Raw genomic sequence first — 21,524 nt, 5'->3', positions numbered from 1 at the left:
GCATGGCCCAGATGGCCTTTCACTCACACCTCCTGCTTTGCCTTTCCAACTATTGGAATTATAAACATCCAGCCACAACGCCCTCCATGTGACTTGTATAAAGTAATATTCTTCGAGTAGTTGGTAAGTAGTTGTGCACCTGGTGGCCTAGGCAGTTTGGCAGGTAGGTTTTAAGATTTGTACCTCTTTCTTAATTTATATAATTCTGTGGGGTTTTCTGAAGTGAGTGAGCAGTGAACCCTGTTTGTAGATTACCACAGGGCCCCTCATAGAAAGAACTTTCTATTTCTCTTATTGCCGCCTAAAAACGTTCTCTTCTTTTTTTAAGGAACATTTCTTTGTCTTTTTTTTTTCATATAACTAAGATGTGAGTCTTTATTATGCTAAGGGAACCTTACAAGCTGTAGTCTCTATTTCTTATTCTATATCAAAGTCTGAGATAAAGTAGATGGGAAATGAACATAGTCCAGATTCTGGCCTCCCATCCTCAAGAAGAGGGTCCTTGCTTTCTTCTGGAAGGCGTATGAGCGTCTGAGAAGCAGGTGGCCAGCTGGAAGCTGATATGCAGGTTTTCTGAGAGAAATGCCTGTGAAGGATAAAGAGAGACAGCAGGGAAAACAAGTGAGCCTTAAGTCCGCACTGAGGGTCTGACCCCTGGGGGAGAGCCCCAGCACATGGCCCATCTCTGAGAAAGTGCGGCAGGCAGCAGTGGCATAGGAGAGGAGGTCCATGCTGAGCAGGAACAGTCCAGCTCTGGTACCTCACCTACATCTGCTCGGTCAGTTACCAAGAGCAACAAGTCTTTGTCATGAACTCTAGGGCCGACCCAAAGGTGTGGCAATTGGAGACGGTTAGCAAATAGTCCCTGTTGCAGCAGACAGTCCTGAGGTGAGACGTGAGCATTGTCTGTCAATGGCTTCCACGTGGGTAGAGCTTAGCAGCTGTGATTCTTTTGGCCAGATTCACTGACCTGTATTGGAAAATGGTCTCTTTGGTTAAGAGGAAATCAACAGTAAGGACTGTGGTCTGCGAATGGTGGCAGTACCGGTATCAAAACCCTTTGGTCTTGGGCTCTCCCATCTTAGCCCCTGGATACGTTTTGGCTAAAGTTGGCAGCCATAGTCAACTATTAAGGAAGGAAGGAAGGAAGGAAGGAAGGAAGGAAGGAAGGAAGGAAGGAAGGAAGGAAGGAAGGAAGGAAGGAAGGAAGGAAGGGATACAGAAGGTTATAGCTTCTCTGTAAGGACGCTCCTAGTACCCGTCTACAGTTTTTCTGCATATTTTACCTTAGTCAGAATTTAGTTGTATGAATGATTCCGGTGGCAGGCACTCTGGCCAGAACTGGGTCTCTGTTTGTAAATTTCACTGGCTTTATTTGACCACGTCCCGCTGCAACAACGTACAGTGTGAGTGCGCGACCTTGATATAGACAAGGTTTAGAGGTAATTGGGCTCCAAGCCAGCAAGGCCCATGACACACGTTTACCTGAAGATCTGAAAACTTTTGTGGTTGAGAAGGCCGGGACATGCTGACCAGCCCTGCCCAGAGGTGCAAGGATGAAGGCAATCACAATTGCTGTGGAGCCCTTTCTATACGGAGAGCTGCATAGGCTTAGTAGGCGGAACCTATTAGGCCATCGTGTCTGATCGTTAACGACACAGGTGTCTTCCTCTATGTAAAATCATTTGACTTCTTTTCACATTGGAGTAGGGCACACTTGATGTGGGTTTACTCCAGATGAGTTTTTGTTTTAATTCTAAGATGCATGGAAAAGTCAGAAAACCACTGTAGAGCAATATGAGATCTTACATCGATTTACTCAGAGCTGCTCTTTCATCTGTACAAAATAAGATATTAAGGCTGAAAAGCATGAAATTAAGTTTTTTAAGTGTTTTAAATTTAGATTTTTTTTTCCTTGTTAGGGAACTGGGACTGATGAAGGTGCCTTGATTGAAATCTTAACCACCAGGACAAGCAGGCAGATGAAGGAGATCTCACAGGCCTATTATACAGGTGACCTTGTCTTCTTCTTGTCTTTACCACTGATTGCACATGTGTGAGCCAAGTTGTTGCTCCTAGCATCTCGCCTATCGTAAAACATCTTGAGAAGGCCATGGAAAGAGATGTGCATTCTGATAGGGACTGTGCATTTCCAGGGAAAGTTAGAATATGATCTGCCACATAACATCCTGCATTTACAGCAGTATCGCTTCAGAGGACTTTGCCCTCAGCAACCACTTCATTGAATCAACCATTTTCATCAATATTAGAGTCTCGAGTCATCGTATACTTCTTCTGTAAGTTAAAAACCACTCAGAATCCTGATTTTTGGTATGGGAAATTTGGTAAGCCATTTAGAGGACGTGCTGAGCATTTAGGTTCAATAAAATTGGCTGAAGTCCTAAAAGTCTGTGTAAAAATCAGGTCCTCACACTGTAATTCTGCCTCTACTCAGAGGTAGTATGAAAACCTCGGTCACTTCCCATCAACTCAGTCACCAGCTCAGACGTTCCCAGGCCACACATGTGTCTAACCAGTGGCCTACAAATCCAGGGTTCTCCCTGTCCATTCAGGTTTAGTAGCTCACTAAAAGTCACCCTGAACTCCAGAAAGTACCGTCCTCCCAATGACAGTGGTATTATGAAGGAAGTGAGTCATGGCCAGCCAAATGACAAGACACACAGAGAGGTCTCAGAGGCCCCACTAGAAATCTTCCACCCTCGGCATATTGACAGCACTCACCACCCACATGCTCACTTGAACACTGGGAGCCATTGGCTTTAATCAGCGTTTGTTCCTCAAATGTGATTGGTTTAATCGTTGTCCATGTGATTGAGCTCAGCCTATAGGCTCCCTCAGAGGCTGAGATGACTGACTATGTCAAGTGACTCAAAGCCTTTCTAATCCTACTGCTTTCTATTCTCAGTTATCTTGTTAGTAAAACTCAGAAGAATAACGTTAATAAGGGACTCAGTTACCAGAGGAAAGTGAAGATTTGTCCCAAGAACCAAGGACCAAAGAGCACTTACACAACAGGTCCATAGAGTTCTCTAAGTACCGTGATGGTGCCAGGCTTTCTAAACTTGTGTTTATAAGAGGCTCACTTTTGCTGTAAGAGAAGCCCACGGAAACGGGAATCCTGTACTCCAGATGGGGATTAGAAAGGTTATTTTGGGAAATTCTTATTAAATGATTGGTACCTCAATTATAGATGACTAATTTGTTATTGACGCACTAATTAGAGTCCAATCAGAAAAAAAAACACAAACAGTACTAGGTATTTTAACAGAGAGAGTTTACTAGAGATAATTGCATCCCTACTTTTGGAAAACAGAAAAAAAAAAAAACAAAACAGAAATAGAAGATAGAGGGTAAGGACTCCCGAGGTAAGGACTCCATGGCAAAGAAGTTGGGCTTAATTGAAATTGTAAATTTGGAAGGACAGTACCACCTGTCTGGTGTTGGTACCCCAGGAACTCAGAAGACAGGTGTAAGGAGGAACTCAGATTTCCAGGAAGAGGACCCCACCTGTCCGAAGCTGGTGTTGCACACAACTTCCTGCACTTCCTCTCAGGTTGGCACTAACAGCAAAGGCAGGTGGGCAACACATTTCTTCCTCTCCCTGCCCACTGGTCTCCCTTCGCTCCCAGCCATCAGGGAGACTTAACAAGCAGCATGTGAATTTGAAGTAGATGAGACCTGGCTAATAATAGGCACAAGTGCGTACATAATTAGTGTTTACGATACTTAAGTTTTTGGCCTGGTAAGATGACCTCAGTGGATAAGCACACATTCTTCCAAGCCTGGAAATGTAGTTTTAATTCCAGGGACTCACGGTAGGAGAGAACTTATTCCAAAAGTTCTGCTATAAATGGTCCATGTATGTGCATGCGTAACACACACACACACACACACACACACACACGAGTAATAAAGAGTATAAAGTTTTTATGGAGTCCTATAATGGGAAATGGGAAAAGTGACCCATGCATACAAATCTATCACAGGAGGTCATCAACTTAGCTTTTATAAAAGTAATAAGCTCTCTCATCAACAAAATGACACAATAGTCTAAATAAACAGCTAACAACTTTCCCCAGTATTCTGAAGTTACTGGTGTGTGAAAGAACACGAATCCAGGATCCAGAACTCTTATGTCCTAGCTCAAACCCCTTCCTAATGCAACACCATCTGCACACTCTCACCCTGCTATCTTAGTTAGGGTTTCTATTGCTGTGAAGAGACACCAGGACCATGGCAACTCTGATAAAGGAAAACATTTTATTGGGGTGATTCACTTACAGTTCAGAGATTTAGCCTGTTATTGCCATGGTGGGAAACAAGGCAGTGTGCAGGCAGACATAGTGCTAGAGAGGTAGCTGAGAGGTCTCACATCTTCACTCACAGGCAACAGGAAGTGGTCTGTCTCACTGGACGTGGCTTGAGCATATATGAAACTGCAAAGCCCGCCTCCACAATGACACACTTCCTCCAACAAGACCACATCTGCTCCAACAAGGCCACACCTCCTAGTAGTGCCACTCGCTTTGGGGGCCGTTTTCCTTCAAACAGCCACAGCTGTTATGCCTCAAAGTGCATGAGGTACTTTCAACTGTATTGGAATTGTTTTTGAATGTTTCTTTTCTTTCTTTTTATCATAATTTTGGTACCGATTGGTTGCACATATTAATGAGTATGATTGTGACGTTTCCATACATTTGTGTGTTGAACAGTGACCATATCCACCCTTCCTTCTTCTACTACCTTTATTTTCATTGTTTGTTTGTTGGGGCTTTGTTTTGTTTTGTGTAGTGATATTCCATTTGTATTTTAATAAATAAAGCTTGCCTGAAGATCAGAGTAAGCCGGGCGGTGGTGGCGCACGCCTTTAATCCCAGCACTTGGGAGGCAGAGGCAGGCGGATCTCTGTGAGTTTGAGACCATCCTGGTCTACAGAGCTAATTCCAGGACAGGCTCCAAAGCCACAGAGAAAACCCTGTCTCAAAAAACCAAAAAAAAAAAAAAAAAAAAAAGATCAGAGTAAAATAGCCCCACTGGTCAGCTTTACAGGACAGGCAGTGATGGCACACACCTTTAATCTCAGTAGCCATAATAGTTTGCCATAGAAACCAGTGGTAATTGTGCACACCTTTAATCCCAGCCCTAGAGAGGAATATTAGACAGGAGAAGACAGCTCTTCTCAGTGTTCACCTCTCAGAGCACACAGCAGAAATAGATCACCGCCGGAGCAATGCCTGTACCACACACTCCCACACTATCAGTGTACCAGGACGCCAAACAGAAAGAATACTCGGTCACCGTGCTCCACTGATACCTGGTCCCACGCTCTAATGTGTAGCAGCCTTTTCTGTTTCTCATGACTAAATCTCATTCTTGTTTGGTTTCAGTGTATAAGAAGAGTCTCGGAGATGACATTAGTTCTGAAACATCTGGTGACTTCCGGAAAGCTCTGCTGACTCTGGCAGATGTAAGGTTTTACCTTTTATTATTTACCTTCCCCAATAAGCTGCAAGCTCAGAAATCGTTTTCAGAAAGTTAACAAAACCGAATAGAGTGAGTTTTCCATTTTCCTGTGAAATGATTCATTCACATCACATTTGCATTGCCAACATCAATAACAGATTTAACGAAGATCACAAAAGCTTATCTGGTGACGTAAGTACAACAAAATGTCTTGGTTGGGTCAGATCTATCTGTAGATTAGAAATGATTCCACCGAGATTCACAGCATGCTCTTCTGATTTGCCACCCACAGAAACTCGTAATTGCTCATTTTCAGCGTGTTTGCACCTTTAAAACATGTAGATTTCCCTCTGGATCCCAAAGAATACTTACTTTGTTTAAATTAAGTGTAAAGACATAGAAGAACTGTTCTCAGAGATGGGTAGTAAATCCAGAAACAAAGTATCTGTTTCAGAGCTTTGTCCCTGTGACCTTGGAAAAGACATTCTGTGAGCAGAGGAGGCCTTGGCTCACTTTACTTGAAAGGTCCTTGATTTTAGTAGTAAAGATGGGACTTGCCGGGGCACTGTCACAGGTAAAGGGACTTGCCGATGACGCTGTCAACCAGGGTTCCATCCCTTGAACCCACGGAAACGTGAGTAGAGAGGGAATCACCTCCATAGAGTCGTTCTCTGACCTCTACACTTGCACTGAGCCTCCCCGCAAGCATATAGTAATCAATAATCTATATATTTGAAAGATGCTGAAGTCGGGGCTGAAGAAATGGCTCAACAGTTTAGAGTACTGACTGCTCTTCAGAGGACCAAGGTTGGAGTTTCAACACTCAAAATCACCTGTAATTCCAGTCCCAGAGGATCCTGTTTCCTCTTCAGGCATGTGTATGGTGCCCAAACACACATGCAGGCTAGACACCCATATACATAAAAAACAAGGTGATAAAATCAAGGATGAGACATATTCCTGGGCTCGTATAAGAGAGGACGTGATTGAAGCCCTGTCTCGCTGATTTCTTGCAGCTGATTTACACAGTGCCTGATGTGTGAACAAGTCCCCAGTGGCTCAGCATGGTGGCTGAAGCAGCACTTGCCAAAGTGAGGTATCATGCAGCTTGGAAATAATTCACCCTCATTATAGCTTGAGGTGCTTTAACTGCTGCAAACCTCAGGAAGGTTGAATCCACAGACCCGAACAGATGAAGGGTGGTGGCAGACAAGGTCTAGGCAGTGCACATCTCCATGTGTGATATGAGCTCACCCACAGAAGGCAGAAGGCAGGAGTAAGAGAGCTCCAGGGCTGGTTTGACATCAAACAGAACTGGAACCTCCCACCACCTAATGGCTTTCTGTACCTGCACAAGTCCCCTGAAGCTTTAAGGAATTCGTGTTCATGCCTGTGAAATTACACTTCAGATAGCATTAATCCCTTAAGGTGTTCTGAAGGTTAAGAGAGAGTAAGTGAGGTGCTGAGTGCATAGAAGGGGATTAGCCAGTTGGGGTTTACTCAAATGGTCGGCGGACTTTAACAAATGTACCGGCCGTGCAGTCTCATGTAGAATGATTCCACTGCTTCAGGAAGTCTGTCTTCTGCCTGTGTCTGTTGTCCTTCTCCTCTCCACAGGAGCTATTCATCTTTCTGCTTCTGGTTTGCCTCTTGCATAGTGTCCAGTAGTTGATGTCATTTCTTACAAAGTCTTTCCAGACCAGCTCCCAACACTTAGCAGACCCACCTATAATAGCTGGGGTTTAGTTATTTTGAACGAGTGATTGCCCAAGCACATAGCAAGTAAAAATAAAAGAATAAATCAAAAGTAGTAGCAGAGAGACAGAAAAACATCAAATTGGGCACTCAACATCCAGCAGAAACCACTGAAGCATCCCACTTAAGAGAGTAACAAAAGGTAACCCTGTCAAATTGGTAATCACAAAGATTCAGCAGAAGTCAAATGGGAAAAGCCAATTGAAACAGCCAGCTTAGAATCTGGGATGAGAGTCCTGGGCCCCATTCCAAGCAAAAGAACAATCATCAGGCAGCAAATAGACTAGCACAGTGCTTCTCAACCTGTGGATCGTGACCCCTTTGGGGTTGCATATCAGCTATTTCCATTACGGCTCATAACAGTAGCAAAATTACAGTTATGAAATAACAACAAAATAATTTTATGGTTGTGAGTCACTACACCGCGAGGAACTGTTGAGGGTTGCAGCATTAGGAAGGTTGAGAACCACTGAGCTAGCGCAAATGACTGGGGATGCCCTGCTCAGTCACGCTTAAGAAAAGTTCCTGGCAGGGCAGAGTGTTCTCCACAGTGAGCTTCAGCCTCCTCTTTCCCACTGTGGACATCGTAATATTATGGGATAGACAATAGTCACCTTTGGATGGAGACAGCACACATTTTAGTTATTCTCAAAAACAAGATGTTTTAGTGCCTTTAGATGTTTGCTGGTTTCCCTCTCTGCGTTAAAGAGTCAGGGGGTCAGCCTGACCCAGGACAGGGGCGTTCGGAGGACACACGACATAAACATGCTTGAGCCTGAACATGGAGAATCAGTGTTTGTTGTGAGGAGCTGCAGGCTGTGTTCCTGCCGCCCCAACTCCTGGTTGCCTGACTAGCTTATGCCCTGAAATAACAACACACAAACTGTATTCTTTTAAACACTGCTTGGCCCATTAGCTCTAGCCCTTACTGGCTAATTCTCATATCCCGATCAACCCATCTCTAATAATCTGTGTAGCACCAGTCTTACCAGGAAAGATTCAGCATGTCTGACCTGGCGGCTGGCTGCATCGCGTCTGGCTCTGAGAGGAGCTACCCTGCATCTGAGCTCACTTCCTCTTCCTCCCAGCATTCTGTTCTGTTTACTCCGCCTATCTAAATTTTGCCCTATCAAATGGGCCAAGGCAGTTTCTTTATTGAGCAATGAAATCCCACATCAAGTGTTGTTTCCAGAGCCAACTTCTCAGTGACCTCAAACAGCAAATGGCAATTTACCAATAAAACGGATATTGCATTTTTTTTTACAACCGACCAGCTTGCGTCTAATTTTACCAAATAGTACTTTGTTGTATAAACTATTTATCAGTTGAAAGGTGACTTGGCTGCTTCCAACTTTTGTCAGTTATAAACAGTTAAATATTTATATGCAAGCTTTTGTATGGACATGTGTCCAGCTTGCTTAGGTGAATGTCAAGGAGCAGAGTCGCTGGACCATACTGTAAGAACATACCCAGCATTGTAAGAAACTGCTGGATGGACTCTCAAAGCGCATGTGACACTTTATGTCTCCACTAGCAATGAACACAGAGCTCCTGTTGCTTCCGGTCTTCCCCAGCGTTTGGTGTTATCGGTAGATCCTGTGTTAGTCCCCAGGGACAGGATGAAAAGTGGTTTCCATACACTTTCCTGCTGTTTATACACTTTCTTTGGTGAGATGTCCCCTTGGTCTTTTGTTCTCTTTTAAATTGGGTTGTTTATTATTTTCTTACTGGGCCTCTAAAGTTCTTTATATATTTTGAGTATTAGTCTTTTATCAGATATGTTTTGTAAATATTTTCTGTCCGTGCCTTGTCTTTCCATCCTAACACCTTTGAGCTTCCAGAGGAGACGGAGGCCCTAGACTGTGTGCCTGCTATGCTATCAGTAGCAGAGACAGATCTGCAGCCAAGGGTGCCTGATGCGTCTCTGCTACATGTTTACATAAAAAAAAAAAATGAAGCCGGGCGGTGGTGGCACACGCCTTTAATCCTAGCACTCGGGAGGCAGAGGCAGGCAGATTTCTGTGAGTTCGAGACCAGCCTGGTCTACAAGAGCTAGTTCCAGGACAGGATCCAAAACCACAGAGAAACCCTGTCTCGAAAAACCAAAAATGAACTGCTGGTTTGAGTTCTGTTTCCTTAAAGAATTGACCTTGGTTTTTTTTTTTTTTTTATCATCCCTGCTGGTTTAGGGTAGAAGAGATGAAAGTCTGAAAGTGGATGAACATCTGGCCAAAAAAGATGCCCAGGTTAGTAACAGCCAGAAGAATCTTTTACACACACCATTGATGGCTTCTGCAAAAGATGGCACTGCCCAGGGCTGTCCTCTCTTGTCCTGTCTAAGTCAAAGCCTGGGGACAAGTGTCATCCAGCCCAGCCTCTGCCAGCCACTGTGGTGGTGACCACCCACCACTGCCACCACCACCACCACTAGGTCCTGCATTTGACCTTCAGATTTGAAGTCTGGATCCTAGGTGGTTTTATTGGTCTCTGAAGTCAAGTCAAGTAAAATCCCCACTCTTCTCCTTCCATCCCCTTGAATAGAGAAATACGTGCATTTGTGATGACATGCCGGGTTTCTTCCATCTGTCCAGATCCTCTATAATGCCGGTGAGAACAAATGGGGCACGGATGAAGACAAATTCACCGAGATCCTGTGTCTACGGAGCTTCCCTCAGCTGAAACTAAGTACGACTCAAGTCTCTTGCTCTACGTTGTTTGTCCAGCTGTCTTCACAGTTCACGTAGAAACCTCTTAGGAAACCAAATGGAGAAGTTGCGTTTCAACTCAAGGCAGCACCGACATTCTCTTTTGTTTTGCCCTGAAGACTGAGTAGTTTGCTTACCCTGTGAGTAGCAGGCAGTAGACGAGAATGGAGAAGAGAGAGGCTCTCCTGCTGAGAGCAGCAAGGCTGGCTGCTGTTGGGAGGAGGCACTGGTTACCAAACTCCTAACCTATCTCTGCCAGCTCCACCATCTTCTGAGAAAGTCAGGCACTGAAAGGGAGTTTTATTGGTTGATTAATGGTGATGAGAGAGGGTTTGGTGGATGGATTAATGGTGATGGCAGTGGCTTCTCTCTGGTATGAATGGAAATCAGTGGGAGGGAGGACCAGCCCTTCTTTTCAGACCAGTAACTGGGTCCCACCCGCCCTCTCCCTCATGTGTCTCCCTGAGCTGTTCTAGAAGCACGGAGCTCCATTTAGTGTGACCATATTATGGCAATGGCTTCCAGGTTTAGAGAACAGCAATGCAGGACTAACCCGATGCTGAACTGAGAAAATAGAAGGCTTTTGCTGTGACTTTTAATTCTGAAATTGTACTTCTTTAACTTCAACACCGATTTTTGGGGATATAATGGTGCAATATTACTAAGGTCGTGGTTTGAAAAAGAGATAGAGTGACTCCTACATCTCTTAGCAATTTTTTTTTCAAAATGTATTAAATGACCCATGCCTTTAATCCTACCAGAGGTAGGATTTCTGCAAGTTCCAGGCCAGCTAGGGCTACATAAGTAAGACTCCCATCTCAAAACAAAACAAAGCCAAAAACAAAAAGCATCAACAAAAACCTTGAAAAGAAATTTACTTGACTTATGAAATCTTGCTGTACACTAGATCACATATGTACTGGTTTACTTAAAGCCAATACTGATCAAGAAATTTAAATTGCTTCTGGTCGGTGGGAAGTGGGTCATAGTGCCTTAGAGACTGCTTTCCTCAGCACAACCCTCCCAGACAGGGCTAGAATATGACTCCTCTGGTAAAGGTGTTTGCCATCATGAATGTGGCCCTGAGTTTGGTCCCTGGAACCCATGTCATGGGAAAAGAAACTCAACTCCTAAAAGTTGTCCTCTGACCTCCACACATGTGCATACATGCTTGCATGCATGTGTTCACGTGTGCACTCACATGCGTGCACACACACAACATAAAATTAATATTAAATGTTTTAAAAAATCTTCCCAGTCAACTTTTTTTTATCATGTAAAGCACATTTGACTCTGGCCACAACATTGGTTCCTGGGGGTGCTATAATTTTAAAACAGGTAAGTTATTTGTCACAGAACATTTCAGACTATTTTAACTGCTTCAGGCTGGAGGGACGGGAGACGACTGAAGAAATGGCCTAAGGAGTTCAGTCTTCATCATGTTCAGCTTTTAACGGCTGAGCTTCTGAACTTGCTGGTTCATCTGCTGCATCTTGCCATTTTAAATGTAAAATATATTCATGTGTGGCCCTCTGGGATGCTTTAAATATTTTTATGGTCCTCCTTTTTAGCATTTGACGAGTACAGAAATATTAGCCAGAAGGACATTGAGGACAGCATTAAAGGAGAATTATCTGGGCATTTTGAAGACCTGCTGCTGGCCATAGGTAAGCCCTAGAGTGCTAATGTGTGACATTGTTTCTCCTTCTTTGAAGTCAGTGTCAAGGTGAGCTAATTTTAAGCATCCTAACTGATCCGTCTCTGTGCTTTACAACCCCCAGCAGTCTACGGTAAAAACGGCTATCTCAACAAATATTGCTAAATAATGCATGGAAAAGTTATGTACTTGCTTCCTACCTTGCCTTTTAAATCTGTACTTGGCTTGTTATCCTGTCTAGATTATACTCTCTTGAAAGCTGAATATTACATGCTACTGGCATTTTTATAGAGCCTTGTTGAAACTGAGCCCTAATCAATTTGGTATCCTACTGTATGTGGTTAAGTCTGGAAGACATCAGTTTCCTCTCAGACTAGAGACAAGGTCAGAGCTATAGATCTCTTCCTCTTTGGTTGATGAATCAGGCTGAATCCATGCCCATAAAGACACAGCCACTAATGAGTGGTCGGAAATGCTGCTGTACATGTGGTGAGGTCTCACAGTTTGCTCCCCCAGGCACTAAGAGAGCACCTCAAAAGAAAGGTGAGATCAAAGGACGAGGCACTACTCAAAGACAGCCGCATTCTTGATCTCTTCTGTGAAGCGGTACCCGGGATTCTTCCTCCAGTTGCCAATTCTCACCTCTCAAGAGGGATTCCTAACTACGATGCTTGAAATTTTATTTTTAGGCGACTTCTGTGTACTGGGTATCACGTTAAACTCCTCACCAATGTCATCTCCTTTAAACCTTTGACAATGCTTCAAGGCATGTTCATCCCCTTGGTGACACAAGACACTTGGTGGGGGTCAGATTTACTTCCTTGAACTGTGAGCAGTTGAGTTTGTGAGGTGAATGGATGAAAAGATATGGCCTTCATTTTAATGCTTGCTCAAGATCTTGGCAAGCCAGAATTTAGGAGCTTTTGCCAAGTTACAGTTTGGCCAGGAAATAGGCAATTGTGAACTTTGGTGATGGTTATAATTGAAGTGGATCCTCCAACTTCCCTTCCGATGATGTTGGGTGCTAAAGTAAGTTTCCTTATTGCTAAGTTACTGCCACTTCCCTTATTTTCAGATACAAAGAACACATCTTCCACTTTAGAATATGAAGAAAAGGCAGGACTATGCCCAGAAGGCATGTATGTGTCTAGCTGTGGGGAGATAGTTTGTTATGTCCAGATTGTGGAGTTCCCCAAAGATTACCAAATCCATATGCAAAAGCAAAGACCCTTTATTCAAGCTCGATCTTGGACCCTCTGTGTGTCTGACACAGAGGTATGAAATTGGAGAGCCTCGAGCTCAGTTGGGGCGGGTTTTTTTTTTTTTTTTTATCATGGCAGGGGTTATGATGAGGAGAATAAGATGAGGGGTGCAGTGTGTCTGAGATGTGGAGATGAGTCAGACAATGTGGGAGTGTCTTTGGCATATAATTTTATCTTCCCCTGAAGATAATTCCCATCCTAAAGGTGCAAATATAACATTATAAGGCTTTGAAATCCAGGATTAGCAGCTTTTCTCTCATTCTAAGTAAAAGTCAGTTCTGAGATGGACTTGGTTTCTATTAAGTGCAACTAATCATTACTTTGCTTTTTTTTTTTTTATTTAACAACAAACAGTACATTGTACGAGGAATACCCCGGCTTTTTTAGCGGAAAGACTTCATCAGGCTTTGAAGGTTGGTCTGGAATTTTAGTGTTGCACTCATAGATAACATCCCTCATGGAGAGAAAAAAAATACTGTTTAATATTGGTGGAATATCATATTTCTTTTCCATTTCAGTGAGTTTCTTTTTGTAGCTAATTTTTCTACTAATTTGCCTCAAAGTATAATAATAAATGCGCCAGTCAGGATGGAGGTAGCTTGTAAAACGTTAGCTGAATCATTTCCCTCACTTCCTTTGTGTAGGAAGGAGAACTTGTAGAATGTAAACCTCAAACAGCCGCTGAGAGGCTTGGCCTCTCCAGGTCTCTTACTCCAAGTGAACCCAGCCGAGTCAGCACCCTGAGGAGGATACCGATGACTCGTGTTTTTTTTTTTCATGTCTTCATTCCCGACAACCCGGCTAAGCTCAGAGGAAATGCTTCCTCGGTCTTAGTGGACATTTCCCGTGGCTGTAATAGTAGCATCCGACTGAACATCTCGTTCCCCTCGCCTCATTCTGCCCCCCATCCTGGTTCCTGTGTCCAGTGCTCATAGCTGTACCTGCCAGAACTGGCCTTGCTCAGCTCTGGAAATCGAACATGACCTTCCCAGCCTTGTTCCTTCTGCCTCAGCCAACTCCTACTTCTTGCCGTTCCCTGGTCACCAAGGCTGTTTCTCCATTGGCGTCTCTGTATTTGCCTTTCCCATCTGTAGGGTTCCTCCATCTGAGATGTGGCTGGCTTTTCCTCGTCTTTTCAGGTCTCAGCTCAAATGTCTCCTCTTGAAAGAACCCTCCCTCGACGATGTGGCCAACTGTTCTCTTTCCATCACTCTGCATTCTATTTCCCTGGGCTTTGTTCCTCATTCTTTTTAATATTTATTAAAATAATCAGATAGTTTGCTATTTCCATCTAGTAGAAAATAAACTCCATGGGGACAGAATCCATTCACGTCTGTGTGCATGGTGCAGAGGAGAATACCTGGTACACAGTAGGTGTCCAGCTGGCATTTGTTGGATACATCAATCAACAGAGCCAGTATTCACCGAACAGCTTCCTTGAGCTTGTTCGTGCTCTTCCCCCATTGTCTGCCCACCGGCAAGCATCTCTCGCATCTCCCTCTTTTCTCCAGCTCTGCCATAGCCCATCTCTTTACTGCAGTGGTCACATCTGGGTGGGTTTCAGGATCTCTCCTCTTACGCCTGGTCCTCATTCTGGTTCTCCCTGGGATCTGCTTCATATTGCAAACGGACTGTCTTGAAAACAACCACAGATAAGATCTAATCTCAGCACTCTTAGTTTAAAATATTGCAACAGCTCTACCTACGTGTGTGGGATACAGTTAGAATTTTATCTCATGGTTAACAAGGTCTAGATCTTCCAGACGCATCATTTGGCGCTGTTCATTATTTATATATCCTCAGATGTGGTGTAATCTCTTTTCCTAAAGTTTCATACTTTCATATACACGCACGCACACACACACACACACACACACACACACACACACACACCACAGAGGGGAGAGCCTTTTGCTAGAGCGATCTTTGCTTCCTACACAAATCCCCTCCTCCTTCCCTGATGCATACAGACATGTATAGCATGCGTGCCTTGGCTCCTCTGCCGCAGTCTTTCCAGGGCTGGAACCGCAGGTTCACAGGCATGCCTCACGTGTCCAGCATACTCCCAACTGATTATTTTAGCCTCCAGCATGTACCTCACTTTTTAGAGCAGACCTTTCCTAATCTTTAGTCTTTCTCAGGCTCCGCTAAAACACACTTCTATCAAACTCAATATCTCCCATCTATCAGACTAATTTTAATTACTTTTTATTTAACAATTTTATTAGCTCATAGCGAAGTTGGTACATGATTTGATGATATTTACCCTCCCACCCCTAGCTCTTCCAGAATCCACTCCTCTTCCCTTTGTACCCAACTTTGAGTTCCTTTTTTTCTTTTATTTTTTGATCAAGGTCAATTTGAGCTGCCCTAATATTCTTGCTTGTGTAGCCTTGCACTGGAGCATGGGAACCTTAGCAGTGGCTACACGTTTAGAGAACACTGCCCCTTTCTTCCCCCAGCAGCTAACAGTTACCTACCCCCATTTTGTGCCTACCCCCATGCATGCTGGGCTTAGTACCAGACTAATTTTCAGCGCCTTGTTTTCCAGCCTGATCCTTCATAGCATCAAAGGCTCATGGGGTTATCTTCTCTGTGTTCTTTGTAGCATGGCTATGCTCATTACAGGGGCTCAACACACATTATTTGTCTAACAAATGAGTGGTGGGGTTTAGAGCTAAATGAAGAAAGAGGAGTTACTATGGTTAAGGGTTTTGTGCACGATGACTTGTCACTCATAACGGAATTTCTGTATGACATTGTGATACCAGGGTGCTGGAACGGATGAGTTCACTCTCAATAGAATAATGGTTTCCAGATCAGAGATTGACCTTCTGGACATCCGACAGGAGTTCAAGAAGCATTATGGTTATTCTCTATACTCAGCCATTCAGGTAAGTCTGCTCTGGAAATAACAAGGCATAATTCCCCTTCCTCTGCTCATCATCTTCCTTTCCCAGTCCTTCAAACATAGCTAGATCTGATTAGATTCCTCTCTCCTTGTCCATGTGTTTTCTGAGTTTAAAACAGTTCTACCGAAACATCCACTAAAGGAGGGACTGGGACTGAAGCGATGGCTCAGTGGTTAAGAGCATTCGTTGCTCTTGCAGAGGACCTGGATTTGGTTCCTAGCACCCACATGGCAACCATCCACAGCTCCAGACCCAGAGGATCTGACAGCCTTTTCTGGCTTCTGTGGGCAATGAATGCCCAAAAGTTTGTGATAGTTGGGAGAATTAATCCAGACTTGTTCCCTCAATCATTAGAGTGAGGCTGTTTAACCAGCCCAGTCACCCAGTACCACATTGACTCACGCACAGAGGTCGAGTCTGGCATTGACTCCACCTGGGCTCCACAGGCTGCATGACTCTCCTATTTCTGAGTTTTTAGATATTCTACAAACTTGCTCAGGAAAGTCAGCTTTGGAGAATCAGGTTGGTACCTGCTGAGAACCAGCACCCAGAGAGGCCAGGACAAATGGGATAGCAATCAGCAGCCGGCAGGAAGTGTTGAGAGTCCTAAGAAGGGTGCACAGCTGCAGGATTATTTATACTGTGCGCATCCTGATTCTTGGCGGGATCTACCCCTCCAACCTCTGGGACTCTGAAACCCTGCTCCCTTAGGAATGTGATGTCTAGCCATGACCACTGGGAAGGCCTGGCCTAGGCCATATTCCTGTGTCATATTGAGTAGTTGGATGCAGCCCTACCCATGACAGACACCCTTAACCAGGCACAGATGTTGACTTGGTTGTCTGAGTACCTTGGGAGCATTTTAGCCTCAGGGCCCACAAATGATTTTTTTTTAACAAATGAATGAATGTATTCACTTCAACCAGTCAGCTAGACCCACTTACCAATTCCTTTGTGCTTTTCAAACCAGAGCCTTTGTTTCCACGCTAAACTTTGACAGAGAAAGATGCGTGGGTAAGTTGAAATCATAACTGATCCCAAAGAGCAGCAGGGTCTCCCTGGGGCTTAGCATGAGTTTCAGCAGCAGCCCACACTGGATCCCATTTGAATTGCCTGACACATTATAATAGCTTCAGTCATTGTAGGAAGATTCAATAATGTTACCCTCATTGTGCTTGCCAAAGCAGAAAAGCAGACTCATACGTTTTATAACAATTGTCAGTAACAAGGTTGACTCACCAGGGGGGCTTCTGCTTCGCCCTCGGCCAACCAGAAAATTTGATTAAGCCGTGGCTCTCGGTCCCCCCATGGTCTGGGTGAGGGAGGCTCATTGTGTTAGGGGACATTTAAACTATTTGCAGTTTGATAAAAAGAAAAATCTGTCACGAAGAGTCCAGTCTGTGCTGTGAAATACTACAGCTCCCATTCTCTCTACCTCCTGTGCGCACTGTCGGGTAATCTCGTCCACGTTTTCCTGAGCGGACGGCGGGATCCTTAGAGATGGTTGTTTCTGAATCTCAGGAGGTAGAACTCCATGTTGTGTGCACCCCAGTCTTTGACTCTGTCATCCTCTGCTTTCTCTGACTATTCATTTAACTGTTTATTGACCCCTCTCATGGGTGATGGCTGGTAAAGAGGAGAAGGAAGGGAAGAACATAGATGGAAATAGAAAAACCCACATCTTTATCTGACAAGACGGTTCAGGTGTGATGACACATGCTAATGACACCTATAATTTGGGAGTGGCTGAGGCAGGAGGATTTCTGGTGTGAGGCCAGCCTATACTGCATAGTGAGGCCCTGTCTAAAAAAAGATATTAATGGAACGTTATATGCAACTACATTTTTGTTAGACTCCCCTGGTCAGTTAAAAAAAAAGTTCTCTGTAAGGACAATGTAGTGACTACCCTAAGTACTCTTATAGCCTACAATATAAACCTCATATGAAGGCTTAAAGTAGACATTAACATATGTGATAATTGGAACTACATAATCTAGCTAAGTCCTAGATATGCGTTATGGAAAATGGAGTACAGGAATAGGTAGAAAAGACATTTTGGGGTTGGGAAGGAATATTTCTCAGAGCAATTGGTCATGAGTCTGCCTATCGGGTCAGCAACAGGAACTGGGTGCCTTCTCGGGAATCTTCTGGTCAACAGGCTTCTAAGATGCATTCTAGAAACAGATCCTTGATAAGAGACAGAAGAAAAAGGAACCTTAAGTCAGTTGCTTAATTAGAAAAATATGCTTTAGGAAATGCTCAGGCAGGAGTGAAATGAGTTCCCCCAGAGTGCTGAAGTCGGAGAATTTGTGCTGTGTTCTAGTCACAAATGTCTATTGAGTTAATGCTGTATGTTAGACTCAGGACTAAAGTTACAAGGAGAAACATGTCTATTGAGTTAGTGCCATGTGCTAGACTCGGGGCTAAAGTTACAAGGAGAAACATTTTTTTCTCCTATGAGATTATGAATACATATAAATGTTACTACTTTAATGTGAGGATGAGAGACATTGTGTGTGTTTATTTGGGACCAGCTGGGGCAGAAACTTCTGTCTACATCTGTCTTTGGAGTGTTTGGATTAAAGGTGTGTGCCACTATGCCCGGCTCCATACCTGACTCTTAAGATGGGGGAGGGGGGACAATAAACAGGATGTAATTACAAAGATATAAATAATGCACAAAGTTCTTTTTAACCTAGCAAAATATTTTGTGAAATAGCATTTCTAAAGTGCAATATAAACAGACTGTCTAGAGGGTGATGAGGCAAGATATAGGACACATATTTGTTTAGTGGCACAGCAAATCACAGTCGTGTTGGGAGCTTCTTGGGTATCTTTTTATTTGTGTGTGTGTGTGTATGTTTGTGTGTGCGTGCAAGTGTGCGTGCAACTTGTGGAGGCGGTTCTCCCCTTCCACGCTGTGAATTCTGGGGATCAAACTCAGACCGCTAAGCTTGGTGGCATGCACCATTGCCCGATGAGCCATCACACAGTGAGACGGCTTTTCATGACCAGTCAGACCCCCGCCTTTGTGCACATCTCTGCTCAGAGCGACTGGAAGGCCATCTTTAAATACAAAACTCGAGTGTGATTGGCTGCCATCAGTTCGAAAGAGGGCTGCATGTGGCAAAGCAAGGGAGGGAAGAATTCATTCCACCATCCGCAACAGCAACAGCAACAGGATGTGCATTCGTTCTGTTGTGTCTCCTACTATGACGCTACGCCCGCCATCTCCACTCAGTGACTTTACCACTCATTGACCTTACTCTAATATCTACCTAGCTACACATTTCCACATGTAAACTTAAATGGTAAGAGGTGGTCACAGACTGGATTAAACAGAAACAAATAAGAAATTTTAAGGAAATCCAGGTAAAAAGCTGAGATTTTTGCCTCTACTGCTGTCTTTTGCAAAGAGAATGTGACCACTGTGCACTAACCCCTTCCACTGGCATGGTCATCTTTTCTCAACCAGAACCTTCCTCTGCTGGCTTAGGGGCTGCTAAGCCTCCTTTCAGGGATGTGGTGCCTCTCACCAGTGCAAAGTGGAGTTGTTATGTGACAAAACTTTTCTTGGAGACACAACACATGTCTTCTAGCCCCAGATAGGGATCCCATGATAGACCAAAGCACAGACACCACCAAGGTCCCACTTGGTGAATCAGGGAGATTTATTTGGGTTACTGACAGGAATGTGGGTGAGGGGTTACCTACAGGATCCGAAATGACTCAAAGACTGCTATGCCAAGGCCCACCCCAGCGTGGGTGACAGCTCACAAAGCTGGGAAATTGGGGCAAACGGCAGGCAGCTCAACAGGTTAGAGAGTGTCCTTTCCCAGTGACTCGGTCTAAATCTTTTAGGCAGCCCAGCTAGTTACTGTTTCTCCTGGGTAGCTGGTCTGGTCTCACAGTCTTTGCAGCGCGGCTTGTCTGGGAGGGACTCTCATCTTTTATTGCTTACTCTGACAGGGAGGAGGGCCTAATGAATCTGGTCAGTTTCGGGGACTTCCTAAAGCTATTTTGAGTTGTTTACCTTCCAGCTTAAGGAGCTTGCCTGCGGGATGGAACGTTTGAATCTCTGAGGACACTTACACAACAAGAATGAACGACCAGGCTCTCTGATTTGAGGCCACCTTTCTTACCCTCTGTATTTCTCATTTAATTATTGCATTGAAATAGAGTTCATACCCCGCTGCATAGAGTTTGTATAAGGGTTGCCATAGTTAAAGTCAGCTTTTCCTTTGAGCTTTTTACGTTGGAAATTCAATCCAGTGCCTTGTGCACATTAACTATTGAGTAACACCTCCAGTTCTCCAGGGTAAGTGTTTGAGTTGCAAATAGAAGTGCCAAATTAACATTCAGTGTTACTAAACTGTAGTTTTTAGGTGTTTTGTTAGCACCTACTATGTAATATCATGTAATCGTTGAAATCTTTTTCCTCTTTTTTAAAGTCCTATTTGAAGTTCAGGAGGATGTGAACATTATATATTGCAGAGAACAACATAGGTAGAAGCGGAGCTGCACTCACTATGAAAGAATGACGTGTGCTGTGCTGAACAGGGGAGCTCACCCATCTCCTGTCCAAGGGCGTGCCCTAGCACTGTGGGGTCTCATTCACCTCTAACTCCCCCATCATTTACGGCATATTCTTCTCTGTTTGTCCTGTCCTTTGCAGTCAGATACTTCTGGAGACTACAGGGCCATACTCCTGAAGATCTGTGGAGGAGATGACTGAAGAAGATGGTCTCCGAAGGCTACTGTCCCGACCGAGGGCCTCCACGATGGCAAAGGCTCTGCCTACTACTTTTCTACAACATTCCAAAGTGCAAGCAAAAGCAAGACTGTAGTCTGTCTGCCTGATAGGAATCGTCACCATTGCAAACAGGAATTTATGTTAGAGCACCTCATTCGTAATGTAGAGGGAAATTCAACCTACATTTAAAGACCTACTAATAATTTTCTATTTTGCTTAAAATGTTGGCATCGGTGTAGTCTGAAGCCATTAAAGATAAATCAGGATTCTAAAAATGGTTGCTTTTGTTAAATATAATTTGTGCATTTGCTTTCAGCATCTACCAATACTGTGTGTTGCTTGGTGTCAGCAAATATCTAAAGATATGCCTGTTGTAAATGCTGCTGCTACTTCTATTTATTACTTTATCAGTGTGGTCTGAAAAAATAATAGTGGTTTGGCATGCTGGTGTATACCTACAATTCCATCATTTAGGAGGTGGAGGCAGGGGGATGAGTAGTTTGGGATCATCCTTGCGAAGTTGCAGGAGATATGAAGAAGTCCATTAACATTAGTGTGGCTGAGGCTCAGGGCTCAGGGGAGGAGAATGGTCTCCTGTGGAGTTTTGTCAGGAAACGAGGTAATAATATTGAACTGGATGCTGTCAGGAAAAACAGAAGGATTGCTGGAGGATACTTCCAGCATTCCTCAGGAATCTGTGAAATGGATTTCTGTCTGCCAGCAAGAGCTACCACCCCATCTCCCCTTCCTCTGGTGGATGAGGCATCTGGTTCCAAGTACTACAGTGCATGCCCAATGCCAGCGCTAATCCACCGGCTCCTTGGTCCCTACCAAACTGCTCCAGTTCACAGAATTCCCTCCCCTACCCCGCAGCTGCTGCTTTTCTGTATGACCCATGAGGTTTTTCTTACTCCTGCTCTTCTCTCCGCTCCAGAGAGAGGCAGCTCTGGCATTTGACAGTCTGCCCCTTTCCTCTCTGCCCCAGAGATATTGCCA

The 21,524-nt window shown here is 44.1% G+C and overlaps 1 protein-coding gene across 1 annotated transcript in view; it reads left to right on the top strand.

Annotated features, from left to right (window-relative positions):
* Nucleotides 1-20,943, top strand: part of Anxa3 (annexin A3) — a 47,781-nt gene extending 26,838 nt beyond the window's left edge. The window contains exons 6-13 of the mRNA XM_057771885.1: nucleotides 1,923-2,013; nucleotides 5,409-5,488; nucleotides 9,429-9,485; nucleotides 9,831-9,924; nucleotides 11,516-11,611; nucleotides 13,218-13,276; nucleotides 15,635-15,757; nucleotides 20,451-20,943. Of these exons, the coding sequence (XP_057627868.1) occupies nucleotides 1,923-2,013; nucleotides 5,409-5,488; nucleotides 9,429-9,485; nucleotides 9,831-9,924; nucleotides 11,516-11,611; nucleotides 13,218-13,276; nucleotides 15,635-15,757; nucleotides 20,451-20,510 (660 nt within the window). The 3' untranslated portion in view covers nucleotides 20,511-20,943. The remainder of the gene's footprint in view (nucleotides 1-1,922; nucleotides 2,014-5,408; nucleotides 5,489-9,428; nucleotides 9,486-9,830; nucleotides 9,925-11,515; nucleotides 11,612-13,217; nucleotides 13,277-15,634; nucleotides 15,758-20,450) is intronic.
* The last annotated feature ends 581 nt before the right edge of the window (nucleotides 20,944-21,524 follow it).

This window comes from Chionomys nivalis, chromosome 6 (genome assembly GCF_950005125.1).
Source record: "Chionomys nivalis chromosome 6, mChiNiv1.1, whole genome shotgun sequence".
In the NCBI taxonomy this organism is placed as follows: Eukaryota; Metazoa; Chordata; class Mammalia; order Rodentia; family Cricetidae; genus Chionomys; species Chionomys nivalis.
The sequence above is the reverse complement of the archived record's forward strand: the minus strand, read 5'-3'. Positions and strand labels throughout refer to the sequence as shown.